Source organism: Moschus berezovskii, chromosome 26, assembly GCF_049115385.1.
Source record: "Moschus berezovskii isolate FMDL1 chromosome 26, NW_MosBer_1.0, whole genome shotgun sequence".
NCBI classification, from domain to species: domain Eukaryota; kingdom Metazoa; phylum Chordata; class Mammalia; order Artiodactyla; family Moschidae; genus Moschus; species Moschus berezovskii.
The window spans coordinates 27,736,594-27,761,962 of NC_142485.1; the positions used below are offsets into that span (position 1 = coordinate 27,736,594).

General features: G+C 42.0%; 1 protein-coding gene across 1 annotated transcript; it reads left to right on the forward strand.

The window, feature by feature from the left end:
- Positions 1-5,706: 5,706 nt before the first annotated feature.
- TRIML2 (tripartite motif family like 2) lies at positions 5,707-15,342 on the forward strand. Its single transcript, XM_055416287.2, has 7 exons — positions 5,707-5,898; positions 6,153-6,248; positions 8,025-8,216; positions 9,762-9,902; positions 11,153-11,175; positions 11,346-11,446; positions 14,771-15,342. The coding sequence occupies exons 1-7, from the start codon at positions 5,707-5,709 to the stop codon at positions 15,340-15,342; spliced, it is 1,317 nt and encodes a 438-aa protein (XP_055272262.2).
- Positions 15,343-25,369: the final 10,027 nt, after the last annotated feature.

Below are 25,369 nucleotides of genomic sequence, written 5' to 3' on the forward strand. Positions count from 1 at the left end.
ACAGAAACTTGATTAAGGTTTTAATATAGTATTCTGGTTGTTGAATTCACAGACTTAGAGAACAAACTTATGGTTGCCAGGGTGGAAGGATCAGGTGAGGGATAGTTAGGGAGTTTGGGACGGACATGTCTACGTTGATATATTTAAAATGGATAACCCACAAAGGCTTACTGTATAGCATGTGGAACTCTGCTCATTGTTATCTGGCAACCTGGATGGGAGTCTGGGGGAGAATGGATACGTGTATATGTGTGGCTTAGTCCCTTGCTCTCCACCTGAAACTTCACAACATTGTTAATCAGCTATATTTCAATATAAAATAAAAAGTTGTTGTTGTTTTTTTTAAAAAAAGCCCTTATCCCCAAAAAGATAGTGTTCTGGCTGTTGTGCTGAGGATTTGGAGACAGTAGTGATGCAGGATTGAGTGTGAACTAATAGAGGTGAGGAACTGATGGTGGCTTACGTGGTGCTTCCAAATGAAATTTTAAAGTGAATTTGGCATCTGACTCAAGAATACTGGAATGGGTTGCCATTTCCTCCTCCAGGGGATCTTCCTGACCAGGGGATCAAACAGGCATCTGTGCATTTGTTGGCAAATTCTTTATCATCTGAGCCACCAGGGAGTTGGGGGAAGGGAAGGCATTATTGATTAAACTCCAAAAGTGTTACAGATATGTTAATGTGGGGTGCTTATTAGACATTGAATTGCAGATGAGTTGGGAGTGCCGGGTCTAGGTAGATGATTAAATAAACGTTTGGAAGTAAATGTGGATTACCGAGGGAGGTAATAGAACTAGAAGGGAAGGGACCAACACTGACCCTTGAAGCCAGTGAAAATTTAGAGGTTCAAGAGGATTCAAAGCCAAAAAAAAAAAAAAAAAGAATGCTGAGAAACAGGCACATTAAGTAGAAGGGATGTCATTTACAGGATCCTGATTGCAAAGAGAAGAAACTGTTCCTGGCCAACTATGTTGACTGCTGAGAGCTCAAGATAAAGCCAGGAGTGACCACTGACTTTCTAAACACCTTCATTTTTGTAATGGATCAGTGTTGTGTTTTGGTTTTTCAGTCTAGGATATGTTCAGGGAGGAAAGACTACAAGGATTTGCCTACAAGGAGCCAAAGCTACAAGGATTTGAAAGGACACAGGAAAAAATAACTGGAATACATTCAAATCCAGATGATAAGTAGAGGGTAAATATTTGCAATTTGTATAGTAAGGAGATGGTCTATTCAATGTATATCTTAAAATTAAGAAAAAAAGAGCAAAAATCTGTCAGGTAAAAAACAGTCGAAAGGCTTAAACATGGTTCACAGAAATGTTAAAAATAAACATAGCATTTTTATGAAGAACGTTTTCTAAACAGTTCCTCAAGACAAGTGGCATGGTTTTAAAAATTTGCATATCTCTTTAATTTTTGATTTATATCTGTTCTAGCATTCTATTACCCTTTCATAATCTTGTAACATCACGTATTGAGCTTTTAGAAACTAACTTGTTGTTCAGTCACTCAGTCATGTCCAACTCTTTGTGACCCCATTGACTGCACCACACCAGGTTTCCCTGTCCTTCACCATCTCTGGGAGCTTGCTCAAACTCCTGTCTATTGAGTCGGTGATGCCATTCAGCCATCTCATTCTCTGCCGCCCCCTTCTCCTCCTGCCCTCAATCTTTCCCAGCATCAGGGTCTTTTCCAATGAGTCAGCTCTTCGCATCAGGTGGCCAAAGTATTGGAGTTTCAGCTTCAACATCAGTTCTCCCAATGAACACTTAGGACTGATCTCCTTTAGGATGGACTGGTTGGATCTCCTTGCAGTCCAAGGGACTCTCAAGTGTTTTCTCCAACATCACAGTTCAAAAGCATCAGTTCTTCAGCACTCAACCATCTTTATACTCAACTCTCACATCCATACATGACTGCTGGAAAAACCATTGCTTTGACTATATAGACCTTTGTCGGCAAAGTATTGTCTGGTTTTTAATATACTGTCTAGGTTTGTCATAGCTTTTCTTCCAAGGAACAAGCATCTTTTAATTGGTTCACTGAATTAGCAGGTTTTCCAAATGTTGACACATTTCATTTTACAATAGCAACCAATAGTCATAGTCTAACTGAACTGAACTGAAAGTTGTTAATATCCCTACTAATTTCATCAGAAAAGACCAAGTATCGGGCAGCTGTCAATCTTAGAATAGTAGATACAAGGTTTCTGAAACTCTCATTTTTGCTTAAAAGCTCAGATTTTATCATTGGGAACTAAATACACTTAGTTTCCTTGAGATGACAGTGTTTGAGAAAATGTCTTTCCAAATCACTACATGCGAATGACCACAGTCTAGCTTACCTGTTCTTTCTACTAAAAATGACCTATGAAAAAATAGCACTAGTATGGATTGCAACTCAATCAGAAAAAAATGCATTTTTGTGAGACAACCATTGTTTTTCCATATGCAACATAAATGTTTTACACGTTTCTATTTTGAACTGTGGTGTTGGAGAAGACTCTTGAGAGTCCCTTGTACTGCAAGGAGATCCAACCAGTCCGTTCTAAAGGACACCATTCCTGGGTGTTCATTGGAAGGACTGATGCTAAAGCTGAAACTGCAATACTTTGGCCATGTCATGAGACGAGTTGACTCACTGGAAAAGATTCTGATGCTGGGAAAGGTTGGGGGCGGGAGGAGAATGGGACGACAGAGAATGAGATGGCTGGATGAGTTTGAGTGAACTCCGGGAGTTGGTGATGGACAGGGAGGCCTGGCGTGCTGTGATTCATGGGGTCGCGGAGAGTCGGACATGACTGAGCGACTGAACTGAACTGATCCTGTCACCTGGTATGCTAAATCCTATACTTTTTAAAAATTTTTCTTAGCAGTATGGCTCAGCATGTGAGATCATAGATCCCTGACTAGGGATAGAACTTGTGTTCCCAAAATGAATTTGAAGTGCAGAGTTTTAACCACAGGATTGCCAAGGAAGTCCCTAAATTCTGTCCTCAATGGTTGAGATTTAATATTTTACCACAGCATCAAGAAATATGAATGTTTTTAAGTAAAACAGGTTTGTTTTTTTTTTTTAAACTGGGAGTCTGCAAATAGGTAGAGATTTTAAAAATACAATAAATGCCTGTGGTCCTGTTTGGTGCTACTTCCTTGATGGTAGGACACAAGCAGTGTTATCTACTATCAGTGCAAATGTCAACACAGTGAAAAGGCAAGTCAAGTCTGCTGCTTTAGCATGTACCCTAGCAAAATAACAATGTCTTCATATATTGAATATATAAGAATAACAGCTTCAGAATTTTTATTGTTTCACATATTTTAAAAATTAAAAAAGAGTGAAAGGCCTAGATGATGTCATGGTCCGTGTATGGGCTGGAAAAGAATTTCCAGACATCAGGCAGATGAGAAGAGAATTAAGTTTATTAGAGAGAGAGAGACAGAATAGTGTTAGAACAGTGGGTTGGTTCAAGGGAGAGCTGAACACTTTGGCAGACTTGCAGCCAATAGTCATAGCCTAAAGACAGAAAATTCCTACTGGAATGGTGTCATTAGGTGTCAGGAAACTGGCCAGTTTAGATCTGGAGGCTCATGGCAACAGTTGCTATGGGGCTTGGTCAGTTCCAGAGATTTTTATCCTGTGATCTTGGCACAGGGCTTCACACCTGTGACCTTGGTATAGGGCTCCACAGTAGATGGTCAAGTTTGGGTGGAATTGTAAGCACAAGAGGCAAAAGGAAGCTAATGAATCCAGAAATGGAAGTTTTGGAGTTCTGCTTTTTTTCAAGTTGATTCTTTGCAAGAGATGTTTAAAAAAGCTGGCTAATGAGACAGAATGGGCAAATGTGAATTAGAGAATTTTGAGAAATTAATATCTGCTCTTACAGTGTCATCGACAATGGTTACAGATGGAGTTAGACAAGGAAACTAAGGCGATTCCTCATTGGGAAAGATTTCCAAATTCAGTAGGTAATACATTTTAAGAATATAATTAAAATATATCTAGTGAAAAGGTAGAATTGTTGCTCAGACGTTATCAGAATTGTCTGGAAATGGGGATGCACGGGTTATAGATCACTTGTTCTGTTTTCTTAAAATATATTTTTATATATGCACATACGTGCATATGTAAATATGTATTACCTACATGTATTTATGCACACACTTTGTTGTTTAGTAGCTCAGTCCTCTACCTCTGCCAAATTCCTCTGTCCAGGGACTTTCCTGGACAAGAATACTGGAGCTGATTGCCATTTCCTTCTCCAGGGGGGGTCTTCTTCACCTAGGGATGGGACCTGTGTATCCTGCATTGCAGGGGGATTGTTTACCACTGAGCCACCCAGGAAGCCCATATATGTACATTTGTGCTGTGCTAAGCCGCTGGGAGGGATTGGGGGCAGGAGAGGGGGACGACAGAGAATGAGATGGCTGGATCGCCTCACCGACTAGATGGGGGTGAGTTTGAGTGAACTCCGGGAATTGGTGATGGACAGGGAGGCGTGCTGTGTGATTCATGGGGTCGCAGAGTCAGACACGACTGAGCTACTGAACTGAACTGAACTGAAAGCCGCTTCAGTCCTGTCTGACTCTGCGACCCCATGGACTGTAGCCCGCCAGGCTGCTCTGTCCACGGGATTCTCCAGGCAAGAATAACTGGAGTGGGTCGCCATGCCCTTCTCCGGGGAATCTTCCTGACCCAGGGATGTAACCGATGTCTCTTACATCTCCTGCATCGGCACGCAGGTTCTTTACCACTAGCGCCTCGGCCAGATCCCATATGTACATATAAATACGTGCAGTTTCCCTTCAGTATTTTTGAAAAGATTTACTTGGGGGTTTGTGGCTTCCCTCATGCCTGCAATGCGGGCGACCCGGGTTCGATCCCTAGGTTGGGAAGATCCCCTGGTGAAGGAAATGACAACCTCCTCCAGTATTGTTGTTTGGAGAATCCCATGGACAGAGGAGCCTGGTAGGTTATAGTCCATGGGGTCGCAAAGAGTCAGACAGGACAGAGCGACTTAACTTTCTTTTCTTACCAAACATCCTTCAACGGCCAAGTCTCTGGTGAGACACGCCTTAGCCTTCAGGCACAAAAATGGCGCCTCAGGCGCATGCGCACTCGTGGGGCCCCGAGCGCCTCTCAGGCATGCGCACCGCGAAGCCAGACCCGAAAGGGAGCAGCGCCTTGGAACGCAGCGACAGGCCGCTTCCCCTCCGTCTGGTTTGAGGAGCCGCTCAGAGAGGTCCTCACTTCCTGGATCTCTGCAGGCAGCTGGGTGAGTGAGGGATTCCTTCGGCTTGCGACCGGAGTGCCTGAGGCTCGGCTCTGTTTGCTCTTAGTTCCAGAAATTCCTTTCCTGCTCTTTGCCACAGTGTGCTTTCCTTTGAGCGCGACCTTTCTTCTTCTTTTTCAATGACTCACTGGGAAGCACTTTGCTATTTTGTCACTTGTTAATTATTTTCAATCACTTGAAGTTCTCGGAGAACTCGACCACGGGTGTAATTCAAAGTGTCTCCTTTCCTCAGGCTCGTGGCTGCAGAAGGTGTGCTGGGTCCGAAGAGTCCAGGACCCTTGACTGCGGAGGACGGAGGCTGAGCACTGCGTCTGCCCTAGAACCCCGCTCTCCCTTCCCGTCTGGCGTGCGGGGAGGTGCATTCCGCCTTAGAAACTGCCTGATCATCTCCACCTAGGGCCACCTGCCGGGATGTCCAAAAGGCCCCGCTCCCAGTTAGAGCAAGACACCCCAGGAGCTGTCCGCTGTGAGACACGCCCGCAGCCGCCACAGCTGTTCCGCAGTGGTGACCGAATGGAGGTTTGTGGCCACAGCCTCCAGTCCCAGGAGCATGGGAGTCCCTTGGTGGTGAATGAAGTGCCAGAGGCGGCCGAGAATTACAGGGTAAGCTTCGTACAGATCTCAGACCCCCCTGCCATTCTGGCTGCCTCCTCTTTTCATTTATTACCTTATTTGTTTGGGGAACAGGTATTTCTGATCCTTCAAGGCCATTCCCTTAGTTAATGTTGATCAGCGCAATACTAGATAAGTACCATATGTAGACCTTCCATGTGTAGTCAGGGCTATTGGCTTTTCAGTTGTCTAAGGTTAGGAATCTAGCTATTGTAAAGCAATTACTGTGATATATTTCTCTGCAGAAGCTATTCCAGGAGATGTTGGACACATTGAAGGAGAAACTTCAAGCAGCTAAAATCATATTGGGTGATGAACAAGAAAGAATGGTGATGATGCAGGTCAGTGCTTATCTTGATTCTCGAGTGGAAATCACGTATAATGTTGGCTAGCAAATAACATAAACAGCATCATAAGACCAATGGCACAGCAGGAAAAGCTACTTATAATCCATAGGTAGGAGAAGTATTAATTTCTTCATGTATAAATAGCTCTTAAAAGTCAATAAGCAGGGGACTTCCCTGGAGCTCCAGTGGTTAAGATTGGATGCAGTTCCACTTCAAGGGACATGGGTTCAATTCCTGTTCAGGGAACTAAGATACTGTAACAAAAACAAAACGTCAGTAGCAGAAGACTAGAAAGTCATAGAGAAATGATCAAAGGCATGAGAGCTCACAGAAAAGCAAATGCAGATAATCTTTTGAGTAGACTGAATTGGTTCATAAGCTCATGTTAAGATAAATACAAATTAAATTAAATTTGTTAGGGAGATGGCATTTTTATACCTTATTTATAAATATAAAAAAGACTGACAGTGCAGTTAACAGTGCCATAGGAGATTGAGCAACTTTTGTACTTTGGATGTAAATCCTGAAGCCGTTTAAAGGTCAATGTAAGAATATCTATTTGGAGCGTGTCAGTTAGGAGTTTGGGATTGACATGCATTGCAGGAGGATTGCAGGCTGATTCTTTACTGCTGAGCCACCCAGGAAGCCCTAACATATTCACAGTACTATATATAAAATAGAAAATTAGCAAGGATCTACACTAAAGCACAGGGAGCTATAGTCAATATCTTGTAAAAGTCTATTAAGGGAACAGAAAGTAAAAGTGAAAGCCGCTCAGTCGTGTCTGACTCTTTTCGACCCCATGGACTATACAGTCCGTGGAATTCTCCAGGCCAGAATACTGGAGTGGGTAGCCTATCCCTTCTCCAGAAGCTGAAAAATAACGTATAGACTGTAAGAGGGTGAGATCACAGGGAGGGAGTACCTGAAGGGGACTGTTTGCAATAATTAGGGACAAATGATGGTGAACTGTGGTGGGAGGGGTAGTAGAAGTGGTGAGAATAGTCGGGTTCTTGATAAATCTTGACGCCGTAGTGTCATAAGGTTAAATATGGTCATTTTGTTGTTTTTTTGGCTGCACCATGCTGCATGTGTAATCTTAGTTCCCTGACCAGGGATCAAACCTGTGCCCCTTCAGTGGAAATGCAGAGTCCTAACCACTGGACCTCCAGGGAAGTCCCTAAATATGGTTGTTAAGCGAACTACTCCCAATATATGTCTCTAGTTCAGGTTTGCCAAGTAGTAGGCTTTCATGTCCAACTTCCTGCCTAGTATCTCTCCTTGGATGGCTAACTTATCAAAATTGACATATCCTAAACTGAGTTGCCGATACACTCCCCGTGTCTAGAATCTGTCCCATCCATAGTTTCCATTTTATGTTTTGGCAACTCTGTTCTTTATCTAAAAACCTTGGGGTCACCAGTTGATTCCTGTTTTCCTCTCATCCGCTATCCAAAGCATCAGCAAAAGCCGTTGGTCCTACCTTCCAGTTTTCCTGATCTCCAGCTTTTTGGTCCTGAAGTTGTGTAGATTCCTGTTTTCTGTCGATGAACATGTTTCTATCTGCATTTCGTGTTCCAAAATTGTGTTGATATCTTGGCTGATGTTGACCCTGAAATTCCCTTTGTCCTTTGTATCTATGCCTATTATTTCCTCCCCAGTACTTTATATTTCCTTGGATTTATATTAGAATTGTAGATGGAAAGGGACCATGAATAATTGTCCGTAGTATTTAACCTGAAATCTGTCATTTCTGTGTCTATGATGAAGAAAGAGGAGCAGAATTTTAAAGAAATGATTGAGTCTGAATATAGAATAAGGATCCGGTTGATGACTAAAGAAAATGAGATGAACTTGCGAAGCCTGCAAGGCAGATTCAACCTGAATTTGAGACAAGCCAGTCAGAACCAACTGATGGAGTTTGCCACGAACCTAAAGGAGAAGTTCCAGGAAACGCTACAGGTGAGATATGCAACGTGGCATCCTTAGAATATTTGGGAAATGAAAGAAAGAAGAGCTAAAATAGCACAATCACTGACAACTATGCTTTTCTTAAAATAATGTGTGTATATATATAGTCACCCCACAGTTCTATTCCTGAAAATTTGTTTTGCAGATACATTTGCATGCAAATAAAAAGACACATTCATAAGAGATGTTGTAAAATGATGTCAGTATAGAGCCATGGCTTAGAGATAGTCTTTGAAGACGAACTGATGTGATTCCTAACTGGGTTCTATAATTTAGTAGTCTAGTTGGCCACTTTCGCTGGTGGCTCATGGTAAAGAATTCGCCTTCAATGCAGGAGACACAGGTTCGGTCCCTAGTCTGGGAAGATCCCCTGGAGGAGGAAATGGCAGTGTGCTTCAGTATTCCTACCTGGGAAATCCCACAGACAGAGGAGTCTGGTGGGCTGCAATCCATGGGGTCACAAAACGTTGGACATAAATGAGGGACTGAATGATAGTAGGTGGCCTTAGATATCCTGCTTAAGCTCTGACTTAGTTTCCTTAGAGGTAAAAGGATAATGGCCCTGAGTTCATAATATTGTGTGATAATCTATATGAAGCTCTTTAAACAGTGTTTGTACATGTGTAGATTATTGTGTAATATAAATGTAAGTTTCAGTTCAGTTCAGTTGCTCAGTTGTGTCCGACTCTTTGCGACCCCATGAATCACAGCACGCCAGGCCTCCCTGTCCATCACCAACTCCCAGAGTTCACTCAGACTAACGTCCGTCGAGTCAGTGATGCCATCCAACCATCTCATTCTCTGTCATCCCCTTCTTCTCCTGCCCCCAATCCCTCCCAGCATCAAGGTGTTGTTATTACTTTAACATTTGTTGATAGCAGGAGAGTGGATTCGACCTGTTTCCATCAATATTGGATTCATGAAATGCATTGTATAGGACATACAATGGAATGCTCTTTAGCCTTTAGAAAAGATAGCATGGCTCTATATGTACGGATAAGGAATATTCTCCAAGAACATATTATCTATTAAGAAACAAAGCAAGTTGTCAGATCAGCAGTGGAATATGATATCACTTGTGTTAAGAAAAAAATAGCATGAACATTCTCATACGTGCCTAGATGGAGCATCTTTGCAAGGGTAGGAAGGAACCTGGTGTCAGTGGTTTGATTATGTTTTTTATTATTGGTTGAATTTAATTTTTAATTAAATTATAGTAAGTTTTAATGAAGGAAATAAGAAACTTCCTGAACAAAACTGAACAGCCAAAAAAAAAAAAGTGACCTGCTTTAGGTCCAGGTTGTGAACTGATTAAGTAGATAGGAGGATACTGTCCACATCTACATAGATATAGTATATCAGAGAATCAAGGGTCTGTTGAGGTGTCTTGCTTGACACAGAGGAATATCCTGGCCTTACCCAGTTATGTCTGTTTGTGGGTTGGCAGGCAATAGAGTGGGTTTTTAAAGAGATGGTTGAATTAGCGAGTAAGAGAAACTGCCAGTTGTTGAATAGTAATAAAGAGACGTTTTGCAGAGACTGAACTTTCTGGGGAGAGAGAACATGAAAAAACTGAAGGAGAGTGAAGTCAGGCTTTCTGAACAGATCTGCAGCCTCCAGCAGATCACCGTGGAGCTTGAGAAGAAGTGTAGGCAGCCCGCCTCAGTGTTGCTCCAGGTAAGAGTCTGGAAATAACCTTCACTATGGTATTTGAGAAATGAGACGTGGATAGTACTCATTAGGAGTCAGTGCTAGAACACAGTACCTAGTGATCTTCAGGCGTACTTGAAGACTGTCAAAAGCATTGTGACTCATCCTAAAATCATAATATATACAGAGCTGCTTCACTGATCAATAGTTAAGTTTGAATTGACATGCCCTTTACTAGGGTAAGTGGACTTCCCCAATGACTCAGTGGTAAAGAATCTGCCTGCAGTGCAGATTCCAGCCCTGGGTTGGGAAGATCCCCTGGAGGAAGAAATGGCAACCCTCTGCAGTATTCTTGCTTGGGAAATCCCATAGACAGGGGAGCCTAGCAAGTACACTCCTAGGGTCACAAAGAGTTGGTCATGACTCAGTGCGCGTGCGCGCGCGCACACACACACACACACACACACACAGGGAGTAAGAATGCAGAGTCCAGGGCTTTCTGACTCATCACAAATACACACGCAGAGTCCAGTGAGTGCCATGGCATTCCCAGTATTGTATATTTTAAATTTTGTCCAGGAGCATGCCTTGGGACTTCCCTGGTGGTTCAGATGGTAAAGAATCCACCTACAGTGCAGGAGATCTGGGTTCAATCCCTGGGTTGGGAAGATCCCCTGGAGGAGGGCATGGCGTCCCACTGTAGTATTCTTGCCTGGAGAATCCCATGGACAGAGGAGCCTGGTGGACTACATTCTATGGGGTTGCAAAGAGTCGGACACGACTGAGCAACTAAGCACAGCACAACATGGTTACCATTTTCAATAAGTACCTTTTTATAATTTAAAGACTATCTAGATACACCTGGACATAAACAGGTTCTGTCTTAGAGCCAAGCTTCACTTCAGATAGGACAGGTGTGACCCAGTTACGTACAGTTCCTGACCTGGTTCTAGCCACTGTCCCCAGCGTAGCAGGGTAAGTTCCTGCCACCCCCAGTATAGAAATCAGGTAGATGGGCAGAATTTGAATGAGGAGCATCCTCTATGTGATAGAGAGGATTATTTCCCTTGGGAATATAACAGTGATTGCAAGCATTTTTCTGACTTCCTGTTCAGTGTTGAAATTTGATATCTGAGAATTAGCACCATGAGGCTGAAGAAATTACTTGGAAATCGAGTTTTGTTATTATGAAAGAAAATATTTTCATTAGCACAAGTCACAAACGGCTTGGCTCAAATACCCTCTAGTAATTTTTTTCCTCTTTTTTCATCCTATAGAATGCAAAATATGCTTTGGAAAGGTAAGTTGATCATTTTGGAAACATTTGGGTCAGATTCACAGTCTGATATGTGAGCACACAAGGGTGGAGATGTTGGCATGTGGGTAGCAAGGCCATGCACTGAGATCCATCTACTGGATGGAGGAGCCTGGGGTCTGCATGGATAACTGAGATTATCATTTCTTTAACAGGAGTGAGTCACTGCTATATCAGTTTCTACAGCCTGCCCAAATCACAGACCTGAGTTTGTGCCAAATAACAGGAATGAGCAAAATGCTTAAAGTGCTACAAAGTAAGTTGACACATGTCCATGATCACAGGACACTTTATATTTGTATAAATTCCAGATAGTTGAAGGATTTAAAGAGAGTCTATATTTGCAGATATTTCTCCCATGGCTTGTATTTCTATTTACCTAGTAGTATCTTTTGAAGAGCAAAAGTTTTAGATTTTGAAGTTCAGTTTATCATATTCTTTCCTATGGTTTGTGCTTTTTGTGGCCTAAGAAATTTACCCCAACAAAGATTTCCTTCTAGAAGTTTTACAGTTTTAGTTTTTGCTCTTAGGTCTATTATTCTTTTAAAATTAATATTTATATACTATTCAAGATATGGTATAACTTTTCTCCTTTTTTGTATATATGTGTATGTAGTGTTCTAACATCATTTGTTGAAAATCACTTGAAAGTGAACAGACCTGTTTCGAGTCTAATAGGTTCATTGATCGATATTTATTCTTTTGGTAATATCATATTGGCTTGATTGATTATTCTATAGAAAGTCTTAAAATTGGGCACTTAGAGTTCTCCAGATTTTTTCTTTAAAAATAATTTTGGCCACTCTAGATCTTTCTCCACATAAATTTTAAAATGAACTTTTGACTTCTACAAAAAGCCTGCTGGGGTTTTGGTTGGTGTTACATTGAGTCTGTAGAACAATTTGGGGATAAGGTGATCTATCTCCATTTATTTAGGTCATCTTTGCTTTCTCTCAACAGTGTTCTGTAGTTTTCAGCTAACATTGTACATGTTTAATTAGACAGACACCTAAGTGTTTTTTAGTTCTAATAGTGAACTTAAATATAAGTTTATTTCTTCCTTTCTAGTCTGTAAGCCTTTTCTGTATTTTTCTTACCAATTGCACTTACTAGGACCTTCAGTGTAATGGGGAATAGGAGTGGTGAGAATCTTTTTCTTGATCTTAGGGAGAAAGCATTGTCTTTGACCTTTAATGTTAGCTGTAGGTTTTCCACAATTGCCTTTTATCATGTTGAGGAAGTTCCCCATCTATTGCTGATTCAGTAAAATTTCGTGTCATGAACAGATGTTGAACTTAAGAGATGTTTTTGTCTGTTGTCTACCAAAATATCCATTTTTTCTTCATTAATGTGAATTATGTTTGCTTCAAATGTTGAGCCAACTTTGCATTCACAGGATAAACTCTTGGTAATAATGTTTTATCCATTTTATATATTGCCAAAGTGTATGTACTAATGTTTTTAAAATAATTTTTGCATTTATGTTAATGCATATTTTCTGTAGCTTTCTTTCCTTGTAATCATCCATTGGCATTTTAATACATTTTATTTTTAGATAATCTTATTTAGTTCTTTGTCAAACCAACTTAGTCTTGCTTTTTTTTAGTTTCCTGTATTCTATAGGGGTAGAAGTTTTTCTTTTTTCTTTAAACATAGAAGGAAAATTTGTTGTAGAGTTTATGCCTGGCAATTCCAGTATGTAAAGTTCTTCAGATTTTTTTTCTGCTAGTCTCACTTTGAGTGTGTGGTTAATGATTGTTTTTCAATAGTGAGCTTTCCTTTTTTTCCTTAGATATTATTTTTAGAAGTTCTTTTTGGATAGGAATAAAAGGTGTACATTGTTCCAGAGACAATTTGAATTTATTTCTTCCAGTCTTCTGAAAATCCTAGGATCTTGGGACAAGCTGAAATTTAAAATTCAAGGCTGTGGTTTTTAAGACCACTTTAATACTGATATGAATTAGGTCCAGAGATTCATCTTCACTTGCCCATGAAAGTTTCTAGTGGATTAGATGCTAGCGAAAGAAATCAGTGACTGCTGCAGGTTTATGGCTTGATCAACTATAAAGCGATGTGTTCCACTAAAAAGTAGAAACTGGGAAGGGATAGGTCTGGAGTTCCATTTTGGATGGAGAATGTTTGAAATTCCCATGTTTTGTCCAACTGGTATCTGTCATCTTTTTAAAGGAGTAAGTCGTGAACATATCAGTTCAGTTTAGTCACTCAGTCATATCTGACTCTTGGTGACCCTACGAACTGCGGCATGCCAGGCCTCCCTGTCCATCACCAACTCCCAGAGCTTGCTCAAACTCATGTCCATCGAGTCACTGATGCCATCCAACCATCTCATGAACATATAGAAGATATTTAAAACTGAGGCTAAATGAAGTCACTTAGGGTAAAAGAATATACAGGGAGTAAAAAGGAAGATCCAGGGCCTTTCTCTGAGAAGTCACAATATTTAGAGGCTGAACAGAAAGAGATGAGAATGACCGGTTAGAGATATGAATTCACATACCACTTTCATTCAAGTCTGAGAAATCACAGTGAGCCTTCTTGACCTCAGCTTGATTTTTCTGAAGGATTCTCACAGGTTTTTTGGAGAAGGAAGCGGCAACCCACTCCAGTATTCTTGCCTGGAGAATCCCATGGACGGAGGAGCTTGGTGGGCTACAGTCCACAGGGTCGCAAAGAGTTGGACACGACTGAGTGACTTCACTCACTTTAATATATTCACTTTTGATTTACTCAATATTCGGGGCCTGCAGGAAGCAGTTCCCAGATGTCTCTGCTGTACCCTGGTGATATTTAAGATAAGGAGGGAAGTTCAGTCACAGGCCAGAGTCCTGAATCAACTGCTCTGTAGGAGACTCCAGTGCCCCCATTGGTTCCAGGCTTACAGAAGATCTTTAGGGAGTTCAGAGTTGGGTCTCAGGTGATACTGGGCTACGACTGCGTGTCAGGTCATTCTTACGGCCTGGCAGAATTCCTCTCTGGTTTGAGAGGTGCTTCTCAACTCTCCGTAGTCCATTCGTCATTGTTTTGTTCCTCCTCAGATTGATTGCATCTCCTTCCATTATCTTACTGACTTTGTTTCTCTGTAATGTCCATGTGTTTAAATTATTTATTTATGTATTTACTTTTGACCATGCTGGCTCTTTGTTGCTGCACACCGGCTTTCCCTAGTTGTGGGAAATGGACTTCTCATTGTAGTGGCATCTCTTGTGGCGGGACCCCGGCTGTAGGCACATGGGTTTCAGTAGTTGCAACACACACGGGGTCAGTAGTTATGGCTCACAGGCTTAGTTACTCTGCAGCATGGGGAATCTTCCCGGACCAGGGATCGCACCCATGTCTCCTGCTTTGGCAGGAGGATTCCGAATCACTGGAGCACCGGAGAAGTCCCTCCATTACTTAAAACAGAGCTCAGAGGTCCCTTCATCTGGACTCTCCTAGATTGCCTCTCCAATATTTCTGGCTGAGACTGGTGCCATCTCATTAGGAAGCCCCTGCTGTTAGAAGTCATCAGTCACTGGCATTGACCAACCCCTCAGGTAACTAAGTTTCTTTCTCCCTGCAGGACCTATAACTTTGGACCCTAGAACAGCTCATCCCTATCTGGTCTTGTCCGAGGATCTAAGAAGTCTGAGACTTAGGAACGTGCAGCGGGGTGTACCCGGTCACCCTGAGAGGTTTGACTTCAGCGCCACCGTGCTGGGTGCGCAGAGCTTCACCTCAGGGCAGCATTACTGGGAGGTGGACGTGGGCAAGGCGGCGCAGTGGCAGCTGGGCGTGCACAGGAGCTCCGCTGTCAGAAACAGCTCCGGAAATAAGGTCTTACTCACAGGATCTCTCATGGGAACCGATCACACCTTCTGGGCTTTTCCACCTTTCAGAAGGGTCTCCTTGAGAGAGCAGGTGCACAGAGTTGGAGTTTTCCTGGACTATGAGTATGAGCAGATATCGTTCTATGATGCCGCAAAGAGCTCCCTCATCTATAACTTCTCTTATCTTGCCTTCCAGGGAGCTCTCAGGCCTATATTTTCTCTCAGTATCTCCAGTGGAGGCGTGAATTCAGACTCTCTGAGTATCTGCCTCCCTTACGTTTCTCCTTGTAATGATACTGTTAGCCCTCAGCCCTCTTCGGTGTGACCTAATAACCACGAGAGCCCAGAATGTTACAAGCATGACTTTGTATAAATAATTTTACAAAGTAAGCCAGTAGAAGATTTTTAGCACTTGAGTTGGAGCCCAGTTAAACACCCCAGAGCTTTTGCATTCATGCAGCCCATAGCCTCGCATAGAGTTGGACACGAGTAAAGCAGTTTAGCATGAGGGCACAGCACGGCTTTTAACACCCTTTTCATGGAAGTGGTTGAATTTAAGCTGAATCATGAATGATAATAACTAAAAGACCCCGCGCTAATTAGAACAGCAAGTGCCTATGCAGCATAAGATTGGGAAATTAGAGAAGAAAATAGTCTGGGATCCTTAAGACTGGGTTAAGGACTCGAGATTTCTGAAAACAGAATTGGGTATAATCAAGACTTTAGATTTGAGAATGTCATCAAAGTGACATGTGGAATGGAGACATCCTATTCCTGATGTTGTCAAGAGTTATATCATCGTTCCATATGGAGGACAACTTAATTTCCCCGGATACTTTTTCTGGGTGGGGAGGTTGCAGAAAATGTGAGTATTTCCAAGTTGTTTCAAGTATTCTGTTTCTTTCTTATAAGAAAATTAAATTCCTTAAAAAGAAATTAGACAGTTTGCTGCTTTGTAATGGTGTCTTATGTTTGCCTTCGTCGTTCTCTATTTGATCACCCACTGGAAATTTTTTTCTACAGCCTTGCTTGGGGGTTCGTACAATGCTAAGAAGACAATGAAATATTTATTAGAGGGACTTTTAGTGAAAGGTTTATCATGCTGGATCTCCATGTTTTTAACAGCCTGTAAGTGTGTCTTAATCCTTTTTATTCAAATGTAGAAACTGAGGCTCAAAGGTGATCTTGGCTGAAGTGTTGCTCTGCAAAACAGCTATACTTGATATAATAAGGGCAAATCCTGGAACATCACTGCACCAGTTACAGCTTCTTATATACGAACAGTAGTTGCAATTTTTAAAAATTCTGTTTAGTTTTTTATTTTTAGATTTTGGCTATGCTGGGTCTTTGTTGTTGAGTACAGGCTTTCTCTAGTTGCAGCAAGTGGAGGCTATAGTAGTTGCAGCGAGTGGGGGCTAGTCTTTATTGTAGTTGCAGCCAGTAGGGGCTACTCTCTAGTTTGCTCAGGCTTCTCATTGCGTTGGCTTCTCTTGTTTCAGAGTGTGGGTTCTAGAGTGTGGACTCAGTAGTGGTGTGGTGCACAGGCTTAGTTGCCCCTTGGCATGTGGAATCTTCCTGGACCAAGGCTTGAACCCACATCCCCTGCATTGGTTGGTTGGTTGGTGGATTCTTAACCACTGGACCATCAGGGAAGTCTTTTTTTTAATGTTTTGGCCGCGTTGCTGTGTGTGAAACTTCCCTTGCCAGGGATCGAACCCATGTCCCCTGCATTGGCTGGTGGATTCTTAACTACTGGACCATCAGGGAAGTCTTTTTTTTTTTAATGTTTTGGCCACATTGCAGTGTGTGAAACTTCCCTCGCCAAGGACCGAACCCATGTCCCTTGCTGCAGTGGAAGCACAGAGTCTTAACCACTGAACCCACCAGGGAAGTCTGCAACTTTATATTTATTTGGACAGTTCTTTGATTGCCTTTCCATGAGATTTAAGTACCATGCCTATTTCTGTTCATTCTTTTGTGTTAAACAGTCCTTAGACCATGAATTCTCAAATATGTATTGTAAGTGAGGAAGAAAGCATTAAGTAGTGTTGTATATTATGGCGCTGGGTGAGTGATGCTTAGAAGTTAAAAGTCCTGGAAGAGAGCTTTACTCGTGTCAGAACCAAAAGGTCAATAAACAGATTCAGGCGAACTGATGGTTGAGTTTGTTACAGCAGCCGCAGTGAAGTACCGCAGACTGAGCGGCTTACACCTCAAAAGTGCCTTTACTCATAGTTCTGAAGGCTAGAACTGAAGGTGTTGACAGGTTCAGTTCCTTCTGAAGACGGTCGCTTGCCTCTCTCCTGGCTTCTCGTGGTTTGCTGGAAATCTTTGTTCCCTTACAGGTGTATCACTCCTCTTTCTGCCTCTGTCTTCACTTGATGTTCTCCCTGTGTCTGGTCTTTGGCCTTTAAAAAAAATAAATAAGGGCATTAGTCACATTGGATTAGGGGCTCACCCTACTGGATGGGCTCATTTTAATAGTGACCCTGTTTCCAAACAAGGTACAGAGAGTTAGGAATTTGTTCTTGGGTGGGGGGAGGGATGGTATAGCAGTTGAAGCTTATGTGTGTGCTAAGTCACTCCAGTTGTGTCCAGCTCTGTGTGACCCTATGGACTTCAGGTTGCCAAGCTCCTCTGTCCAAACAAGAATACTGGAGTGGGTTGCCATGCCCTCTTCCAGGGGATCTTTCTGACCCTCATCTCTTAATGTCTACCTGCATTGGCAGGTGGGTTCTTTACCACTAGCGCCACCTGGGAAGCCCGTGGTGGGGGATGACAATTCAACCCACAGCATAAGGGTTAATGCAAAAATAGTTTTTCATGTACAACAGCGAGTTTGTAAATTCTTTGTATCCTATAAGCACCCGAGGTGTTTTTTTTAATCCCAGTATTCATTACCTCTTACCTCCCCCGACTACACATACATTAATTACATCAAGATTAGGGACTTCCCTGGCAGTCCCTGGTGGCTCAGACAATAAATAATCCACCTGCACTGCAGGAGACCTGGGTTCTATCCCTGGGTCAGGAAGATCCCCTGGAGAAGGGAATGGCAACCCACTCCAGTATTCTTGCCTGGAGAATCCCATGGACAGATGAGCCTAGCAGGCTATAGTCCGTGGGACTGTGAAAGAGTTTGACATGATTGAGTGACTAATATTTTTTCTGGTAGTCCAGTGGTTAAGACTTGGCCTTCTAATGCGGGAATGCAGGGGGTGCAAGTTCAACCCCTGGTCAGGGAGCTAAGATCACACATCCCTTGTGGCCAAAAAACCAAAACAAAACAAAACAAAAAAAAGATCTCTGGAATCGGAATCTAGGCATCACTTTTCCAAAGCTCTGGGTGATTTGCAATGTGCAGTCAAGATTAAGAACTAAGTTTAGTAAAAGCAAACAGAACAGCTGATTTGGTCAGTGACTACACCGCCTTTTGTGTGGCTTGTAATTTTAATCCGTCAGAGGTCCCGGATGTGTGGTGCTAGTGCTGGGGGTGCAGGCTGTTAGGTCAGAGATCAAGGTGAGCCTGGATCCCTTCCTTAGTAACCAGCATGTGTAGTTCACATGACTGGGACTACGAGTCAGCCTGATCTCTTAGGAAGATTGTTGACTGGCTCACGGGTAATTGGAAGGCACTGCAAGAAACTATGTCTTGAATAACTGGGCTCAGTAAGACCTAGGAACTCTCAGGCCATTGGAAGAAGCTTCCACTGGTTTAGAATAGGGGTCCCCAGTCCCCAGAATCAGGCAGGACAGCAGGAGGTGAGCGGCAAGGGAGGGATATATGCATAACTATTATCTGAATATATATATATGTGTGTCTATATTATAAAGAGAATGAGGGAGACCAAGGTTTCCCACTGATTCTGCATTATGATGAATTGTATAATTATTTTGTTATATATCACTGTGTAATCATAATAGAAATAAAATGCACAATAAATGCAATGCATTTGAATTATCCCCAGACCATCCCCCTTCCCCCACCTGGGTCCGTGGAAAAACTGTCTTCCATGAAACCATCTCTGATGCCAAAAAGGCTGGGGACCACTGCTTTAGAACACCTTGGGTTAACCCCCACACACTGGCGATGTATCTCTACCCTTAGAACATTTTGAGTGTGATAAATGTACGTTGGGCAAAAAACTTGAGTAAAAAAAGGCAGTTCCATCTCTGCCCCTATATAGAACACTTAAGTTGTGAGACTGTTTATAGCTGAACTGCTAACACATTTCTGGGAAGAGCCCAAGAAGGCTCACAGCCCATACCGGTCTAGACCTGCTACCCTCCGCTGGGAGTCAGGGCAGTCTGCCTGAAATAACCTGGGGCTAAAAGAAGAAAAGGTAAGTGACCTCACTGCAGTAATTCTCTTAATCTTGGATAAAGAAAAGGAATTGGGATAGAGGAGATAATGAATTCATGGAGAATGGGCAAGTGGTTTGAAACTTTGATTTTTTGGAGTCCCTGATTAGAATGTAATAAATGCCTGTCACTGGTACACTGAAGTTAAAAAGCACATGGATGGGAAATGAAGAAAGTTGAAGGTTGCATTTTATCTGTCCTGACAAATGGGAAAGTATACAACGGAGTGGGACATTTGCCCTGAAGAGGACCAAATGTGAGATGAGAAATTCACCCCAAGTGAGAGGAATTATATGCAATAGATAAATGTGGTACAGTAACAAAAAGATTGAATTTAAGTATTACATGTTAAAATTTAAGTTTGTATATCTACTGTCTGCAAGGTAAGGTTCCAAATGTATTACCTCATCTGAGTCTTCTAACTCTGAGATAGATGTTTTTGTTTTATTGAGTCAAAAATATGCTAAAAAACTAGAGTTAGTGTTACAAACTCTTGAAAAACCAGGCTATTCATTTCTTTCCACCCAGATTGTATCTCCTTAAACGTATTCAGTGAGATCTGAGGTTGACTGGAGGGGAAGGTGTGGGAAGTTGAGTAAAGATACAAAAGTGAAATCCATATTTCTCAAAAGAAGCAGTTGAGGACTTCCCTGTTGGCCTGGGTCAGGGAACTAGATCCTGCATGTCATCACTGAGGTTAAAAAAAAGATCCTGCATGCCTCAATTAAGACCCATAAGACCCAGCCCAACCAAATGAGTAAATAAATTTTTTTTTAAAGAAGCAGTTAATGAAGATTTAATGTAAAATTGTTTTCTTGGAAAGTATTTATGTGTTTGTATAATATTTTGAGATGTTATGTAAGCTTTTTTCCCCCTTAAATGAGTACTTATGAGTTTTGTGTTCATCCTAATGAGTATTCTAACCTGCTAAAGATTACCCTATATTTGTGTGTGTTGTTTCAGATAGTAGTGTTGTGGTGATTCCAGATGCTGGTGGGTTTTCTCTTTGAAAAGGGAGTAGTGGTCTAAGCACTGTTGTTGTTCAGTTGCTAACTTGTGTCCATCTCTTTGCAACCCCATGAACTGCAGCACACCAGGCTTCCTTGTCCTTCACTATCTCCCGGAGTTTGCTCAGACTTGTGTCCATTGAGGTGGTGATGCCATCCAACCATCTCATCCTCTGTCATCCCCTTCTCCTTCTGGCCCCAATCTTTCCTGGCATCAGGGTCTTTTCCAGTGAGTTGGCTCTTCACATCAGAGGGCCAAAGTATTGGCATCAGTCCTTTCAGTGAATTTGGTGGCCGTCTCCCTATCTCTGTGGTCTGTGACATTTCTGAACCTAAAAGCTATTTCTGTGTTTGATGTTGAAATTCAGAACTTCAAACGTGAATTTATTTCAGGGAGTATAAATGTGAATTTCCTCTGAGAAAATGCTGTCTTTATTTTCATTATGGAATTTCATGGCTTGTGTAAGTAGAGGCGAGGATACTAGTTTCCTGGACAATTTGGGGAACTAGAGGAGGTATATGACATACCAGCTTCTTTTCAAACACTTGCAAAAAGTACATGTGAATATCCAACAGATGTCTTGCCATTCCTAGTCAGAGCCAGCTATATTCCCAAATGTGCCAACCTCATGTTTTATGTGAACTTCAGAGGTTCACTTTGTCTCAGTTTACTTTGAAAATCACTGGCTCCTTTAGTTTGCTCCCATTCTGTGTTCATTCTGTCACCAATACCTTCAATGTATATCCCAGGTCAAACTTTTAACCAGGTGCCCTCTTGCCATGCGAGTCTAAACTCTTCTTTCTCACCTAGACTGCTGAGACAGCCTTCTAAGTATGGCTTTCATTCTTGCCTTCCTCCATCTCTCTTTCATGAAGAAAGCCCTTTCCTGAATATTCTATCTCATCCTGTCTCATTTTCTTACCTTTTACTCTCCATTATTTCCTTTATAGCATCGATCATTACCTGAAGTAATATTATTTAACTTCTCTTTCTTCCCTCCGTGGCATGTAAACTATATCATGGCAAGGACTTTGTAAGAATGGTGAACAAGATAACCCACAAATGTTTATTAGGTGATTTCTGTATGCTTGGTATTTTACATGAGAAGACAGCTCAGATCTGTGACATCATTAGTGGATGATAGCCCGATGTTAGAGCTTTGGAGTATGGTTTTGTCTAAGGGACTCTTAAGAATTGCTTTCTGTTAGTTTGCTTATTGGGCTTCCCAGGTGGCTCTTGTGGTAAAGAATCCACCTTCCAGTGCAGGAGACATGAGATGCGAGTTTGATCCCTGGGTTGGAAAGATCCCGTAGAGAAGGACATGGCAACTCTCTCCAGTATTCTTGCCTGGAGGATCCTGTGGACAAAGGAGCCTGCTGGGCTACAGTCCATAGGGTTGCAAAGAGTCAAACATGACTGAAGCAGCTTAGCATGCACATAATTGCTTATTTTTATTTCTTGTAAAGATGGCAGCTCCTAATGAAATAAACACCTCCAGTGTCATTTCACCATCCAGTTTTACGGAGTATATCTCTCAATGCATGGTTTTAAGATCTGAACTCAGTGTTTTCCATTTGTTGCTGTTGTTTGCACAGCCTTTTATTCTTGCCTGGATGGAATATAGTAATCCTGGCCTTAGGGGCAAAGGTAATATAAAGTTTCTTCTAACCAGAGGCTATAGCTGCTCGATTAAAAAATAGACCATTACAGGTTGAAATTGTGTGCAAATTAGAAATTCTAAGAGCCATTTCCAAAATTCTCCATGGCTTGCCCATGAATGTCAAAATCCAAATTCTTGACAGCCCTGTTTGAGTTAATGGTTTTTCAGCTTTGCAGCACTTGTACTTGCAGTTTTTCTCATTGGGTGCTTTTCTCTAAATGAGAGTTCTTATGCAAGGATCTTCTGTCATTTAAAAAACTAGTTCTAAGAGAAGATGCTACCTAATATCATTGAGTGTCAAAAAATATATATTGGCTGGTTGGGAACATGATGGGTTCCCCAACCCCCCCATTGGGGGGTTAGTGGCTTTTCTTTTGGTTTGACAATGCAGCCATACTTTCATAGAGTATACTTAAAGAATGCATTTTTCCTTTAGAAAAGATGTCTTTATTTACCAATGTTTCTCCTTAAAATACTGTTAATGTCCCACAGTAACCACTCATTGAATATTTGGTTAATCGATTTCTTGTTAAAAAATAAATGGCCTTTTTCTTAACTTTTGGTTGATGGTGAGATTCCATACTTGAAAGAGAAAATAAGTTAAATCCTGCATACTGAATAATGAGACCCAGGCCCCTACCCCATTTGGCTTCTAGAATGCTGGCAGTCAGGTTTATCTGTTGCCCCAAGGCAGAACACTGAACCACGAGCAAGGTCTCCTAAAGGAGAAGACCTGGGATTTGGTGTCCCACGTAGTTCCCTAATCACTTTTTAATGGACAACAAACGGTGATTTAAGAAATACCTGTAAACTGAATGGCAGAGACCAACAGTAAGAGGTAGAATTTAAAGGAAAAGTTCAGAACTCATTAACTATCCTCGGAGAGATGAAAAGATTCTAGAAATAGTGTGTTTCTATTAAAAAAATTTTTTTAAAGAACTTAACCATATAAAAAACTATAGTAACGAAATTCAGATAAAGAGTTTGAAGGAAAAAACCTCCCAGAGGAGAGAACAGGAAGATGAAAAATAGCTGAAAAAGCAAAGGTAAATCAATCTATTTATAGCTGTCTAATCCAGGAACTTTGCCACCTGACCAGTGGGAGTTCCAAAGAGAGAACAGAAAGTAAGGGAAGGACAGGAAAATTTCAGACAGATTTTAAATGGATGGGTTTTACATTAAAGGGGACTCTTAGAAGCCAGGGTGGTGAGTGAAGACATACACACCAAGGCAAAGCATCAGGGATAAAGAGAAGACCCTAACAACTTCCAGAAGGAGAGGAAATAGGGTGCAAATATAATTTTCATAATGGCTTTGTACTCATCAATGTTGATAGTAGAAAATGGAGGTCAAAAGACTGTAAGTAGGGTCTCAAATAGGGAAGTTAGTGAAGACTCTTTAACATGGTTTTAGGGCCCGAGTCAGATAATTTTCAAGGTGTGTTTTGCAAGGCGGAGGACTGATGGAGGTTGGGCCATGGTTATGACATCGGAGCACGGGATATTCCTTCCAGAAGGCGAGGTACCTAATGAGTCTTGGTGTGATGCTACTGTTCCTGCTCATCAGGCTATGTTAGGTGATTCATAGGCTTGTCTTTCAGGAGTAAATTGCCTAAAACCAGTTGTTAAATTACCTTTGTTTGGTCTTAAGTATTAACAAAAGTGTAGGCCATTAGGTTGTTTTTAGTTCCCATCTTTTATTTTTGGCTTCTGGGCCTGTGGGATCTTAGTTCCCTGAGCAGGGTTTGAACCCATCTCCCCTGCCTTGGAAGCACAGCATCTGAACCACTGAGCTGCCAGCAAAGTCCATCAGTTCTCAAGTCTTAGATAAGAAAATTTTCCCTAGTAGTTTCCAAGGGACTTCCCCTTACCTTAACCACTACATTTCTGTACATTTCATATACAGAGATAGAGCAACATGGTGTGAATATTTCTCTGTATCTGTGGGTAGGTGGCGAGGTACAGGATCATACAAAAATGGGATCATTTTAAAGATGCTACTTTTTTTCCTTTGTATCATTCAAATCATTAGTTCAATTTTTCTGAGAGCCATTATTCAGCCTTTTGTTTTCTCACCACATTAAGTCAGTGTGTGTGTATGCGTGCTCGGTCATGTCCGACTCTTTTCAGCCCCGTAGACTGTAGCCCACCAGGCTCCACTGTCCATGAGACTCTCCAGGCAAGAATCCTGGAGTGGGCTGCCATTTCCTCCTCCAGAGGATCTTCCCCACCCAGGTACTGAACCCTCTTCTTCTGCGACTCCTGCCTTGGCAGGTGGATTCTTTACCACTGCGCCACCTGGGGAGCCCTCATTTCAGTGTGCATCTCCTTTCATCTAAATCTCTGGAGATGCTTTTGTGTTTGTTCCCCTGGCTTATTGCTCTACTGGAGCCTGTGAGCCAATTATTACATTTTCAGGAATAGTGACAGTCAGGTGACATCATGTTCATACCTTGAGATCAGTCTTGCTGGATGTATTCACACCACAGAAGTCAGTGAGTGCTCCCCTTAGGGCTCCACACTCCCAGCTGGCTGCAGAACAATGACGAGCACACCACTGCCCGTATTTCATTTTATAAGTAATTTTTCAGGAAAAAAGAATTGTTGAACTTAGCTCTTCATTTGCTATAAGGAATGCCATTTCTTATAAGCCTTCTAAGGTTATGAAACCAAAAAATGTTAAGAAAAACATAGAGTTTTAAGTTTCCATGTGTTTGGAAACTGTGCTCAATTAGATTTTGATATTTTTTGACTCTTGTACTTTAACTCATCTGACTGCTCCTTGTTCCTTTTTTTCTTTAGCTATTTTTTTAAACTTTTTATTTTATACTGGAGGATAGCTGATTAACAATGTTGTAATAGTTTCATGCCACAAGGAGATCCAACCAGTCCATTCTGGGGGAGATCGATCCTGGGTGTTCACTGGAAGGACTGATGCTAAAGCTGAAACTGCAATACTTTGGCCACCTCATGCGATGAGTTGACTCACTGGAAAAGACTCATGCTGGGAAAGGTTGGGGGCGGGAGGAGAAGGGGACGACAGAGAATGAGATGGCTGGATGGCATCACCGACTCTGTGGACATGGGTTTGAGTGAACTCCGGGAGTTGGTGATGGACAGGGAGGCCTGGCATGCTGTGATTCATGGGGTCGCGGAGAGACGGACACGACTGAGCGACTGAACTGAACTGAACTGAATAGTTTCATGTGAACAACAAAGGGACTCAGCCACAAATGCACATGTATCCGTTCTTTCCCAAACTCCTCCCATCCAGGCTACCAGGTAACATTGGGTAAAGTTCCCTGTGCTATACAGTAGGACCT

Coding starts and splice junctions, on each gene's coding strand:
- TRIML2 (XM_055416287.2), top strand. CDS start 5,707: ATGTCCAAAAGGCCCCGCTCCCAGTTAGAGCAAGACACCCCAGGAGCT. Junction 9,903..11,152: donor CCGCCTCAGTGTTGCTCCAG/GTAAGAGTCTGG, acceptor TTCATCCTATAG/AATGCAAAATATGCTTTGGA. Junction 11,447..14,770: donor AATGCTTAAAGTGCTACAAA/GTAAGTTGACAC, acceptor TTCTCCCTGCAG/GACCTATAACTTTGGACCCT.